The sequence below is a fragment of the Lissotriton vulgaris genome, chromosome 3_1, assembly GCF_964263255.1.
Source record: "Lissotriton vulgaris chromosome 3_1, aLisVul1.2, whole genome shotgun sequence".
Classification (NCBI taxonomy): domain Eukaryota; kingdom Metazoa; phylum Chordata; class Amphibia; order Caudata; family Salamandridae; genus Lissotriton; species Lissotriton vulgaris.
The window spans coordinates 655,006,524-655,021,126 of NC_141689.1; the positions used below are offsets into that span (position 1 = coordinate 655,006,524).

At 45.2% G+C, this 14,603-nt stretch overlaps 1 protein-coding gene across 1 annotated transcript in view; it reads right to left on the minus strand.

Annotated features, from left to right (window-relative positions):
• The window catches only part of CHD1 (chromodomain helicase DNA binding protein 1), a 1,544,591-nt gene that overhangs the window by 440,140 nt on the left and 1,089,848 nt on the right, over positions 1-14,603 (minus strand). The window contains exon 27 of the mRNA XM_086960963.1: positions 13,608-13,746. Coding sequence (XP_086817089.1) covers positions 13,608-13,746 — 139 coding nt within the window. The remainder of the gene's footprint in view (positions 1-13,607; positions 13,747-14,603) is intronic.

Here is a 14,603-nt window from a genome sequence, read left to right on the forward strand (position 1 = left end):
TGACTGGTATCCACAGCGTGCAATTCATTCGGAGAACTGGTCACTAGGGATAGAGATTGTAGCCAAATTTGCCATTACGAACAGCTTTACGTGGCACACTCCCGTGAAGACCCAAGACCTAACAAAGAGCTTATTTGTGCTTTTCAGTTGCAGTGCCTGTATCTGGTGAATCATGAAGCTGTCAAGGTGCCAGTGAAACTGGAGAACCTGGCACAGGCGCTGTTTATATGTATTCGAGCAAGCTGCCTAGCCCCAATGGCCTCCCACTTGAATTTGTCAAGTTGCTTGCTCCCCTGACAATTTCAAATGTGAAAATATGGTTAATGAACTGTCGTGAGAAGGTTACCTGTCTGAAAATTTCCTCCACCAACATGAGCATGGTTGTACCGGAAGCAATGCGCTCCCCTTATCAATGCACCTCATCCAATTTCCCGTATTAATTTACAGCATGCTAGTTTGAATCCAATCACCGATATTATTGGAGAGGCAAAATGTTGACAAGCAGATTTGTGGAGGCAGTGTCAGCTCTGGACCACTGAATCAAAATATCTTTTAAAACCTGTTGTATGTGAACCGTATTAACTCAGTGAATGTGTTGTAACCTTGATTTTACAGGGAATCCACTGTTGCAACTTCAATAAGGACCTGAAGGGTCTTTAACTTTTCCCAATCAAGGTATACTCAAGTAATGAATGAAAAGTTCCTTCAAATATTGCTCTGCTCATACTTCTTAATGTTAAAAAATATTTTGTTCTTTCATGTATTTTACAATACTACTGTATGTGAGCAACACAGTATCTCACAGATACAATGCTGTTGGGAGAAACTGAATGGAAATCTCTGTAGACTAGCAACAATTAGGACAGGTCAAGCAGGGACGTATCTACACATTGGCAAACACATTTTTGTAAGATGCCCTTAAATACTTGGGATTACATTATTGATGTTTGCATGCTATTAAAACAAACAATATACATATATTTATTGCTTAAGTTTAAACTGTAAAGCACACTATTAACATGTTGGCATGCAATAGCATAGATCATCGTGCGTTGTTCACAACTACTGAATGTTTGGAACAGAACATAAACTCTACATCCTCACCCTTCTACTAGAAGAAACACCTAGTGCTCTCTTCCTCACGGAAACATGGCTACATGAAAGCTCCGGCCCGGATGTAGCAACTGCCCTCCCAGCAAACTATGCCATCGTAAGAAGAGACAGGCAGGGCCAAGTAGGTGGAGGTATTGCAATTATATTTCGCAAAGATCTTACCTGCAATATGCTCCCAGTAAACATTCCTGACTGTGAAGCAGCTTCTTTTCGAATCACCCTTAACCCCAACTTCACTTTCTCTGGACTCCTAATATACAGACCTCCTGGGAATGCCAATACTTGGACAGCCAACCTAGCAAACTATATCACTCCATTTCTGTTAGACTACAAAAACTTTACACTACTAGGGGACTTAAATCTGCATCTTGAGGACTCAACAAACGTGGCATGCTGTATTTTAATTGACGACCTAACGGCTCTCAACCTATCACTTCTCAATTCAGGACCCACGCATAAGGCAGGACACCTATTAGACCCCATATTTACCAATATCCCTGAATTAAAATGGACTCAAACCAGCCCCTTATGTTGGTCAGACCACCACCTCCTCAGCTTTTGCCTAAATCGAACATACTCCCCTCAAAATACAGCATGGCCAGCAAACTCCATGAGAAACTGTAAACTCCTTGACATAGAAAAACTGAATCAAGCATTAACAAATAGTACACCCTCTCACGACCAGAATGTGGAAAGTCTAGCCGAAGCCACTAACCTGTGGCTAGAAAATGCAGCCAATGAATGCCTCCCTCTAACTCAGGCAAAAAGAAACTTCCATCGTTCCCCAGCCCCCTGGTTCAATAAACTTCTTAAAATTGAAAAATCAAAATGTAAAACCCTGGAAAGGCAATGGCGCAAAGAATACAATCAAGAAAAAAAGATAATATACCACAAAGCCAGAAACGCGTACCACTCTTCATGCATCAAGGCTCGGGCCCTTTATGTGGCCAACACCATAAACAATGCTACAAACAAAGCAAAAACCCTATTCAACACAGTAAAGGACCTAGTAGGTGCTCAAACAACTGCAACAACTCGCCCTTTAAATAAAAATCAATGTCAAGACCTTGCTACATTTTTTAATGAAAAAATAGAAAAAATCCTCCTTAACATCAGCTCTAGACCTAATGACAAATGCCCACAGGATGATGTCCCTGTGTTACCGGACAAACCGAACACCCTTGAGAAATGGCCCCTTATAACCATGGACTCCCTAAAATCCTCCTCGAAATCCATTTCATCAGGTTCCCCTCGTGATCCTCTTCCCGTGAGTATTCTAAAACAACTTGACACCACCCCCCTGACCATTATAGCAGACATGCTAAATGCATCCCTCAAATCCTCCACAGTCCCATCAAGTTGGAAACACGCAATGGTAACCCCACTCCTGAAAAAACCCTCAGCGGACCCCACTGTCCTAACAAACTATCGACCAATATCTCTGCTCCCAGCCTTCTCCAAACTCATGGAAAGTCATATACACTCTGCCCTCACCCTCTTCGCCGAGGAAAACTACCTCCTCCATCCTTCACAATCAGGCTTCAGAGCAGGATACTCCACGGAGACCGCTCTGCTGGGCGTCACGGAAAACATCAGGAAACTCCTGGATGACGGACAAACGGACGCACTCATTCTATTAGATCTGAGTGCGGCGTTTGATACCATATCTCACAAAATTCTCCCGGCCACACTAGAGAGAAACGGCATTAGCAGTGATGCCCTACAGTAGATTAAGTCCTTTCTTACCGAGAGGACCTTCCAGATCAAATCCAGCCTTGCCTGCTCAGACACTTTTTACGCCCCACATGGAGTACCACAGGGCTCCATCCTGAGCCCGCTGTTTTTTAATCTGTATCTCAGACCACTGGCCGACCTAGCGGACTGCGTAGGCCTAACACTAATGACCTACGCAGACGACTCCCAAATTATTTTCTCACTATCAGAGTCAAATCCCACAGCTCCTTCTCTCCTCAAAATTGGAATCCAGAAAATTTTCAACTGGATGACCACCAACCAGCTGAAATTAAACGGTGATAAAACCGAAATCCTCCTACTAGGAAAAAAAAGGAGCTCTGGAACTCCTCCCATTGGCCCCCGGAGTTGGGAAATCTTCCCTCTCCAGCAACCCAGGTAAGAAATCTAGGAGTCATCATTGATAATGCACTGTCAATGAAACAGCAGGCAAACAAAGTCGCAGGCCTATGCTTCACCATAATAAAATAACTGAAAAACATTACATGGATGCTGACCCCTGCCACACAAAAGACCGTAGTCAACGCACTAATAACATCGCGTATCGACTACGGCAATATCCTCTACCTGAGTTCAAACCGAGCAGTCATCAAGCGACTCCAAATGATCAAAAATTCAGCCGCAAGACTCCTGTGCAGGATACCAAAATCTGCAAGAGTATCAAAATACCTGAACAATCTACATTGGCTCAGGATTGAACACCGGATCAGTTTCAAAACCCTGAGCTATATGTTTAAGATCAAATCCAAAACGGCACCAACCTATCTACAAGCGTTAGCTACCCCCTACTTTCCAACAAGAAACCTGCGCTCCCAAACTGCAGCTAATTTCGCTGTTCCCAGATTTAAATTGCAAAGAACTGGCGGAAGATCGTTTTCTTTCAGAGGGCCTATACTGTGGAACACACTGCCCCTACATATCCGGAAAGAGGAAAACTACGCTAGCTTCCGGAAAAATGTAAAAACCTGGCTTTTCCAGAAACAACTGTGCTAAAACCATGCCCAGCATATACCTTTTGTTTAACAATATGCCAAAGGCGCCAGGAAACCCTTTTTGGGTAGCTGCGTGCCATACAAATGTAAAAAAAATAATAATAAACTTATCGAGATCAGCGATCAAATGCTCCTTATGGATTTTGAACATTTCCAGATACGGTTTGAAGCCTAATGAATATTCTAAGGTAAGGAATCTGAGTCTAGAGGTCTCTATCAGATTAAAGGAGATTCTAAATCCATATAGTAAGGTCTGTGGTCTACCTGTCAATTATGCCAAGTTCATTATTTTCCAATGCAAGGTGGAGATGCAACCTCACACTGCAAAATGCAACTACACTATGAAGTAGGCAACTATAACTTTTTGGTAGGCATAAAAATGCCAGTACACCTATTTACAAAAAGAGACGTGTCATTAGGCATTGTTTAAGGTTACACAGCAGAGCTAGTTACTGGCCCTTCAACCCAGGAGATCACAAGAACAAGCATTTGCAATGTAATAGGTCTCACATTGGCAAGCTTTTCAGCTATTGGCGTTGTAAATGACAAAGTCTTTTTTTACCTACCTTAGTTTTTTTTGTGTTTTTTTTTTGTTTAGAAAAGTAGCCAATATTCATTGTGAAATGTGAGTACATACACATACACATATATATACTTGCAGCATTCCCTGGCTGTATTATTTGCTACAGTGTGTGATCCAGGTGCCCTTTATGGTATATTACATCAGTTGTGTGCAAAGTTTCAAATGTCCAGCATGAACATTTTGTACCTAGAGAGAACCGCTGGTGCATTTGCTTGCCCGCCAGGCGTTTTCCAGAAAACGCGGTGGAGGTTGTACGAGTTAAACAAGGAAAAAACTATCCGCGTGGGCAAAAGTTCAGAGGGCAGGGGGTGCAGCAGGCTGCGGCGGTGCTGAGGAGGGCTGTCTGAAGATGGAGATGCAGGAACAGGGTCGATAGCCATTCACCTTCTAGTCTAAGACCTATTAAGCAATTCATTATTGATTAACTGCCTTGTATTGGGTACGGTGTGAAAAATGTGTTTTTACTTTGTTAAAGTGACTGATTTGTGAGAATCCTTTTGATGAAGGATGGCGCCCACTTCACGTAGAATTAGCACAGCGAAGCAGATCCAAGGTGGTAGCAAATCTTTTCCAAGAATATAAGCAGACCGTCTGATTATATTCTTGGAAAAGCTTTGCTACCGCCTCAGATCGGCTTCAATTCAGACGTCACACAGAATGCCAGGGACATTATTGGAGACGTAAGAGCGACCGGAACCGACCGGACATACCAGCCCTTCCTTGTCATTTAACGGACTTAACTTTAGTCAGCACAAGGGTTGTTATGTAAAGTGTATCCTTTCAACACTGCTGATGAAAAACGAATAGTTTCTTACCTGTCGGTGTAGTTTTGCAGCTTGAAGATCTTTCTGGATTCACTATGCTGTGCATTATTCCGCGGTCTTGTGGTTGGGTCCGGAATCGTAGTCTTTTCTTTGTTTTTTCTTTTTTTCGTAGCCCAGGTGGGCGTCGACGTCCCACTTTTTGGTGTATTTTGGGTGACGTCGGCACGCTTCCTGCGGAAGCACCCACTCTTGGGCGCCATCTTCGGATTCTTTTTTCTCGTGTTTGGTCTGTTACCGAAGTAATGGCAATGTTCTAGTAAGTCATTCACCGCTTTAACCTTCAAGGTTTGTTTGTTCAAGTAGTAATCCATGTTTTCAACCCCCTTCCTCTCCAGCCTCATTTTTCTGGCGGAGGTGGGTGGGTTCGCTAGTGAATCCAGAAAGATCTTCAAGCTGCAAAACTACACCGACAGGTAAGAAACTATTCATTTTGCAGCGTGCATCTTTCTGGATTCACTATGCTCTGCATAGACTTTGTAGCGGTTTCTCATTTTTGTGGCGGCTGGGTGGAACATGATCGTTGGTTATTGAATATGTGTTGAAGCACCTTTTGTCCGACTTGTGCTTTCTTGTTCATCTGTATATCCACGCAGTAGTGCTTCGTGAACGTGTGCACTGAAGCCCATGTTGCCGCCAGGCATATGTCCTGAATGGGTGTGTTGGCCAGGAAAGCTATTGTAGCTCCCTTTTTCCTGGTAGAGTGGGCCTGTGTCCCCCCTGCCAGTTCTTCCCCTGCCTGTTTGTGGCAGAATTGTATCGTCTGTGCGATCCATCTCGCAATTGTTCCTTTAGTTACTGGTTTTCCCATGAGGCTCTTTGCGTAGGAAACAAAGAATTGCTTTGTTTTCCTGTGATCCTTTGTCCTTTCAATGTAGTGCATGACAGCCCTTCTGGCGTCTAGGGTGGTAAGAGCTCGCTCAGCGCTTGTTGTCGGTTTCTGGAAGAAACTTGGTATTTGTATAGTTTGATTCATGTGGAACCCTTACACCACCTTCGGCATGAAGTGTGGGTCTGTTCTCATTACCACCCTATCATTGTGAATTTGGATGTAGGGTTCCTGTAACGTTAATGCCTGCAGTTCGCTTACCCTGCGCAGCGAGGTGATTGCTACCAGGAAAGCTGTTTTCATGGTTAGCCTCTCTAGGGATGCTTTGTGAATTGGTTCGAAAGGATGTTTCATCAGTTCTGTTAGTACCAGGGTAAGGTTTCATGCAGGTGGTGGCACCCTCTTTGGAGGCGCAATCCTTTTTGATCCTTCTAGGAATCTTTTAACCACTTGTGAGGTGAAGAAACTCTTACACGTCTCCCCTCTTGTGTAAGCGACTATTGCTGCTAAGTGAACTCTCAAGGAGGATGAGCTTAGTTTCTTGTCTAGTAGGTGCGTGAGGTATCTAAGTACTGTTGAGTCTCTTTGCATCTTATTGTGCAGCTTCTCTGTCCTGCACCATAGAGTGAATCTCTTCCATTTTGATACATAGCACTTTCGCGTGCTGGGCCTCCGTGCTTCCCGAAGTACCCTCACGGTGCTCTCTGGTAGTTTCAGATGCGCAAATTCTATGTCCTCAGGAGCCACGCTACCAGGCTCAGGCTCTCTGGCTCTGGGTGTAGCACCTGCCTGTTTTGCATGGTGAGCAGGTCCTTTCTCATTCCGAATCTGTGGGGTGCGCTCTATGCCATCTCCATGATCTGCGAATACCAGGTCTGCCTGGCCCACTGTGGTGCGACCAGTATCAGTGTCATGTTGCTCGCTCTGCACTTGCTGAGGACCTTGTGAATCAGTGGTATCGGGGGAAAAGTGTAAGCAAATGTCCTCGACCAGTCTATCCATAGGGCATTCCCCAGGGACCCCTCCCTGGGCCGCCTGGATGCGAAGCTTCTGCATTTTGCATTTTGGCGTGTTCCAAATAGGTCCACCAGCGGTGTCCCCCACCTGTCGAACAGCCTTTGTCTCCTGTGCATTGAGCTCCCATTCGTGGGTTGCCAATGTCTGTCTGCTGAGCCAATCTGCTTCTATGTTGTCCTTTCCTGGCAGATGAATGGCTAGCAGGTCTATGTTGAGAGGGATGGCCCAAGTCCATATCTCCTGCGCCAGCTTCGAGAGCGTGGCCGATTGTGTTCCACCTTGCTTGTTGATGTAGAACATTGCTGTAGTGTTGTCCGTCTGGATCAACACCCTCTGGTTGTACAGTTTTGTCTGAAAGGCTTTTATAGCAAGGAAAACTGTCTTCAACTCCAGGAAATTGATGTGCTTTATCGCATCTGCTGGTGTCCACAGACCCCTCACTTTGAGTTTCTCCATGTGACCTCCCATCCCTTCTGGGATGCATCTGTGGTGATGGTCACCGTTGGCGGCATTAGAGGCTTTCCCCTTGTCAGGTTCTCCATGTTCCACCATGCCATTTCTTTCTGCACTGTGTGCGTTACAACCACTAGATCCTCCCAACGCCCTGTTGCTTGTGACCATTGCCCTTGTAACCACTCCTGCAAGGGTCTCATGTGCAGCCGCACATTTGGCACTAGGTGAATGCATGATGTCATCATGCCCATGATCTTGCTTGCTGTTCTCACTGTCCGAGCTTGCCCCCTCTGGTAGAGTTTCGTCTCCTTCACCAGTGCAACTGCCTCTTCTCGCTTGGGAACACCCTGGTCTGTACGGTGTCGATCTGAGCTCCCAGGAAGATCTTTATTTGTTCTGGTTCCATTGAGGATTTCCCCCAGTGTATGGAGAATCCCAGGTCCATCAGTGTTCTTGTCACTCTCTGTGCATGCTTCTTGCATATCTGGTATGACCTTGCTTTTATTAGCCAGTCGTCCAGGTAAGGGTATACGTGTATTCCCTCCCTTCTTAGGTGTGCTGCGACTGTTGCTAGGCACTTTGTGAAGACCCTTGGTGCCGACTTTAGACTGAACGCTAGGGTTGTGAACTGATAGTGGTGTTCCCCTATGGCGAATCTGAGCAGATGTTTGTGACTTCTGTTCATTGGTATGTGCAGGTAGGCATACTTTAGGTCTATGGTGACCATGAAGTCTCCTTTTTGCAATTGAGAGAGCACCTCTTGCAGGGATGTTATTTTGAACTTTTGCGTGCTTATGAATTTGTTTAAGAACCTTAGGTCCAGGATGGGTCTCATTGTTTCGTCTACCTTTGGCACCAGGAAATGCGTAGAATACTCCCCTCTGTTCCTTTCTCTGTAAGGTACTGGTTCTATATCTATGCAAAATAACACTCCCAGGCATACATCTAAAGTAACTGCACAATAGATTAAGCAAACAAACTAGTTCAGTTTAGAAAATATATATTTGTTCTCTTTATTAAAAGCGGTACATCATAAATTTGATAATGATCTGCCAATAGAATGTTGTAGCAAACATGTAACTAGTTCTGTGATATTGTTTCACGGTAGGAGGCTAAAAAAGTAAAACATTATTATGATCTCTTTTACAGAAACTTGATGGTAAAAGTCCTGATGAAGGCATAGTCTTTATGTCGAAACGCGTCGACCGGATACCATCTAATCTCTTTTTAACCCTTTTTTTGTGAATACACATGTATCACTATAATGTCATTTTATCATTTTGTATCAATGCACTGATTTTTATCATCCCTTTTTAATCAAATTAAAAATGTATATTTTCTAAACTGAACTAGTTTGTTTGCTTAATCTATTGTGCAGTTACTTTAGATGTATGCCTGGGAGTGTTATTTTGCATATATTGTTTACCCTGTCCCAGGATATTGATCCACATCAGGGGGTCCTTGTTGTTAACACAGAGGTACTGGTTCTATGGCTTGTTTTTGCAGGAGCTCTCCCACTTCCATTTGGAGTAGCTGCAGCTCTTTCTTTGCCAGTTGTATTCTCTTTGGCTTTCTGCTTGTTGGTTTCTTTTCCAGTTCTATGCAGTATCCGAACTGCATGATGTTTAGAACCCATTTGTCTGAAGTTATTTTCCTCCACTCCTGGAAGTAATGTTTTAGTCTTCCTCCCACTGGTCTCACATGCCCGCAGGTAATTAGTGAGCCTGACCCCTGTGTGCTGTTGTCGTGCCTCACCCTGGGAGTTCTTATTTGGGTGGGCACATGTTGCCTGACCAAGTCACTTGGTGGGGGGTTGCTGACCTCCCCTCCTATTCTGGCCCCGTCCATTGCCTCTCCTGCGAAAGGGCTGGCCCCTCTGCTGGTATTGCCAGGACTGCTTTTGCTGGCCTTGCTGTGTTTGGTTCTTCGTCTGGTGGGATTGTTGGAACGCCTGGTGCGATGTTCCTGGCTGGTTCCCACCCCTGCCGTTGGGCCTTCGTGATAGGGTGTCTCTTTTGGACCCTCTGAACTGCAATGCCCCCATGGACCTTGCTGTTTCATTGTCCTTCTTTAGTTGGTTGAGCTTTTCGTCTACTGGGGCCCCGAACAAGGTCAGTCCGTTGAACAGGGTGTTCAGTATGCTGTGTTGTACCTCTGGCTTGAAGCCTGACACCCTGAGCCAGGCTTGTCTTCTTTCAGTGATGCCCATCATCATGAGCCTACTGGAGGTGTCCGCTCCGTCCAGAGCTGTCTTGATGCAAGAGTTTGCCACATTCTTCCCCTCTTCGACTAGGTTTTCAGCTCTCTCTCTGAATTCCTGAGGCATGTCTTTCATCAACTTGCCCAGTTCCTCCATGATTTGGTACTGATGTCTGTTTAGTAGTGCTTTAGAACTGGCCATTCGCCAGAGCATCACAGCATTCCTTTCAATTTTTCTCCCTACCAAGTCCATCCTCTTGCTCTCCTTGTCTGGAGGTGGTCCTGAGGTAGTAGACACATTAGCCCTTTTCCTTGCTGTGGCAGCAATGATTGAGTCTGCTGAGACCGTGCCCTGGATATAGGCTGGGTCCTTGGATGAATGTTTGTACTTCTTTTCAGTCCTTGGGGTGACTGCCTTGCAAGTAGCCGGCTCCCTGAAGGCTTCTTTCCCTTGTGCCATGACACTTTCTAGCATTGGCAGGTACTGGCTCTTGGTCTGTGTGGGGAGCAATGTCTCGAGGAGAAAGTCAGCCTTCTGCTGCTCTTCGTCGAGTTTCACCTTGAAGACAGCCGCTGCATTCCAGGTGACCGTGTTGTACACGCCAATGTCATCTGGCGGCGAAGGCCTCGAAGGATAAGTGTCGACGCTTTCTTCGGGACTCTGTGTCGACATCCTGCCAGTCGATCTCCTGGCTTTCCGAGGTCGCCGAACCCAGGAGTGTCCTGCGGTCGTCGTCCTCATAGTAGTTGAAAATCTCGTCTACGTCCGGTTCGTCGAATGTTTCGACATTCCCAGACTGTTCCTCGACTTCATCCTCTTCCTCCTCGACCACCTCATGCACCTGTGGCTTGTGCTTGGTCGGGATTATGTAGTCTTTCATCCTGGCGTCAAAATCCTTTTTTCGTTGCAGGATGTTTTCTATTTTTGCTTTGAGACGCCTCTTCTTCTTCTCCATTTCAGCAGCCAGATCTGCGTCTAATGGGTCGGCCGATCTCTTCGCCGTAGAACAAATTTTCGGCGTCAAAAGATTCGGCGCCGAGCTTATCTTCGGCGTCCACGCTGGGGCCTTTTTCGGGTCCTTCTCCCTCGGCGTCGGACGTTCCTTTTCGGAAACGTTTTTCGACGGCTTTAGCTGTTCTTCAGCTCTCGGCGGCGGGGAGTCCTTCTCAGAGGATCCGCTGAGCCTGTGTTTAGGTGCGGGCGTCGAAGCTTTCGGTGCCGGCGCTTTCGAGGATTTTCCCTCGATCTTTCGAGACTCTTGGTCTCTCCGGGCTTTAGGGGCCGTAGAGTCTCCTACCTTCTTTGGAGTCTTCGTAATATCGGTCTCTACGACCGTGTAGCCGTCGTCTTCGTCTGCGGCATTGTGGTGGTCTTCTTCGTCTGAAGATAGACCCAGGTCACGAAGGGATGGAGGCTGGCCCTTGCCTTGCATCGTGGCGTTGGCTACTCTCTGTCTCGCTCGAACTCGAAGAGTTTTCGGCGTAAAGGCGGAGCAGTCGCTGCTCTCGTGCTCTACCGGTAGGCAGAGGTTGCAAACCGGGTGCTGGTCCTTCTGTGCGTACTTGTGGTGGCAATTCGCGCAGAACTTGAAAGGAGTCTTATACATCTCATGCGTTCAGGGGGCCCCCTGCGCTCGCATTCCTCGATGGAAAATCGAAGTTCTGGAACTCTCTTCCCTCTTTCGTCGATCTTCTCGATGATTTAGTCTCCTGAAGTCTTCTCCAATTTTTTTCGTCCAAAAACTGCGTTTTTTCTTCTTTTTCTGCAAAAATGTCTGGAGCCCTCTCGGGAACGATCCAGACCCAACCACGGAAAAAAGAATCTGAAGATGGCGTCCAAGAGTGGGTGCTTCCGCAGGAACCGTGCCGACGTCACCGGAAATACACCAAAAAGTGGGACGTCGACGCCCACCTGGGCTACGAAAAAAATAAAATAAAAATAAAAAACAAAGAAAAGACTACGATTCCGGACCCAACCACAAGACCGCGGAATAATGCACAGAATAGTGAATCCAGAAAGATTCATGCTGCAAAACATTTTTTTCTCTTTTTTACTTCTCATTGGGTGTGTTTCGGGTGTATGTTAGGCCGTGTCTCCATGCTACCTGAGCCATCTTTGAGAAAAATCGACACAGCGCCCAGCAGTGACTTTTTCGAGCCCTGACGGTAATCCCAGAGGACCAGTCCCTAATGGTTTATGTAGTTTGTAGAAAATAGGCTTTTAGAAATTGAAACAGAATTTTACAATTAACCATGTTAAATAATGAGGCACGTTCAATTAGTTACATAAAGAACAAATTACCAGTTTCAAAAGCAACTAGAAATGTTTCCGTAGTAGTTCGAACTCCATATGCCTTCACCAAAATACAATGGTGATAGATCTGGTGAAATGTTCACCAGGGAGTGTGGCACGCATTGCTTTGTTGCAAAAACTTGACATCCCCACTATCCACTAAGAAACCCCTCCTCAAAATAACACAACAAACGAACACAACAGCATATTTTTGTTACAGGTTCGTCTCTTGCATTCTTTTCTTCCTACGGTGCAGGCACAAAGAGTTATTGCGTTGCAACAGATAATACAGCGGAAGTGGGCAGCGAAGACAAACATTCCCAGTCGTTTTCGTTTGGTTTTATCAAAGAATACAAACTATGCAGTTTCGGACTTCCAGTGAAAAAAAATCAAACAAGAAAGCGTGCAAGTGTTACTTCTCTAGCGCTTCGGGATAAAGAAATTGCCTTTTCTGCGCTATGAACAGACATACTCGGGTCGGTCCATGTGTTTCTCGGGCTTCCTGTAGACAATGACCCCTCCCATCTTGAAGTGCGGGGACAGCTGTGCACATACAATGCACTCACTTCTCATTCGGGAATACTGTGGAAACCTCCCACCTCATGCGTACAAAAATATAAACCGTGTACGGGACCTCAGTATCTCATGTTAACACCACTTTGCTATACTCCCACCAAACACACACCTCATCTCTAATTGTTACTACCTCCTGTGTTATTGCAATAAACACTTGCAGTGCTCTGGACTCCATGTCGAGAGAAGCCGCCAGCGCATGTGGCCCATTTGGTAACTCCGTGGCGCTGTGAAACAAGCACTGCCTCTTCCCTACCTCCTCCACCGCCAAGGAACGCGCAGGAATGACTGCCAAAAGGCAAAAAATAAATAAATAAAATAGCCGGAAACGCGATAATGAATCCCGACCCTCCCGGACTGGTGACCTGACTCATGGTTGCCATGGCGATATTTTAGAAAATACGCTTGCGACACCGTAAGTCACGTCACCCAGTCCTCAAGAGGCAGGATTACAGCCGGACAAATCATCCGCACACGGGCTTTGTCCAGTGGCAGGCCTCCGTTTGGCGAGGCCGGCCAATGGAAGAAGGGGTGTGGTTTCATGCCCCTTCTTGCTAACAAGAACTCTCGCCAGCGACAGCGCATGCACTGCAACGCAGGCTTCGACCTAAAAAAACATATTTTTCTTTTATTATTTAGTCTCAATACCAACAGTTCAGAATATGTCACTAGTATTGATACTGACACCATGCATCCAGTTTCTAAAGAAAGGGTACAACACAGTGTTAGCTGTACTCTGTCACATGGTTTGATCTTTACCATAATATAACAACTAGGATCAAACAATATGTAAATAGATAAATGTCCAGTTCATTTCCTAATCTTTTTTCAACAAATGTATTTGTAACAAATGATGTAATAAAACGATGCTCAGCAATTAATTTTAAAAAATCAACACACATTTAGTTAAACTGTCTTGAGAAACAGAGACGGGTAATTTGAAAAGAAAAAAAAAGCATTGCAGATATCAACAATAAATCACCTTTTCCTTTCATCTGCATCTACTGGAATGGATTTATGCAAAGGTGCAAGCTCCTCTTCATGGGAGATGACAAGCTTTGCGTTTACTTGAACCCCAGAGATTCGGAATGTTGGCCCTTTTACTTTTCCACGTCTTCCACCTTCAACAGGGATAGAGAAATACATTCTTCTTGTGCAAGTTCTTAAGTAGTAGAACATATTGAAATTGATTTAAAAAAATAAACTGGCACTGTGAGAAATGTACACAGACATTTACATTAAAGTATACTTACATATGTATTGTGATATTTACTCCATCAAAGCTGATGTAAACAATGTTTTGCCCCAGTGGAAATTGTCAATAATACTTGGGTTTCTATCGGGTGAAATAACACATTTGGCCAGAAAAAAGAAAAACATTACAAACATGGTAGAGTATATAAGCTTTTGAGGCAGATTGGGGCTGGCCATTTAAGGCAAAGGGAAGGCTAGACAACAACACTTATCAATCTGTAGAGGATTGGTGACTTCTGTGCAGACTGACAGCAAAGGAGGCCTGGCAGGAAAGGGGGCCTGGCAATCAGCACACAGTTTCTTATTGATGTGCACATGATTTGCTAATACAGGCTATGGGTACGATGCAGATCCTGCAGCATTGGGATATTGCATTTCATGTAAAATCCATGCTTTTTTTCCAATTTGTTTGGGAAATCAATCTTACTTGCTGTCGGTAATGATCTTTCTGGGAGATTCCAAAGCTCCCTGCAAATTCCTCACCTTTGAATCTCTGCCAACCACCAGACTGGGTCAAGAGAAGTTTAATTAGCTCTCCTGCACAGACTGGTGATGACAAGGCTGCAACTTTACGCTGGCATGCTGAAGTCAGTTCTTTGCCCTTTTTTCTATGCCCTCAAAGGCAGAGAGAACGTTTACCGTACTACCACAAAATGGAATGTGCATGTTTAACCTGTGACCTAGTTATATTATGGTTTTTTGCCACCTCACAGTATAACACACC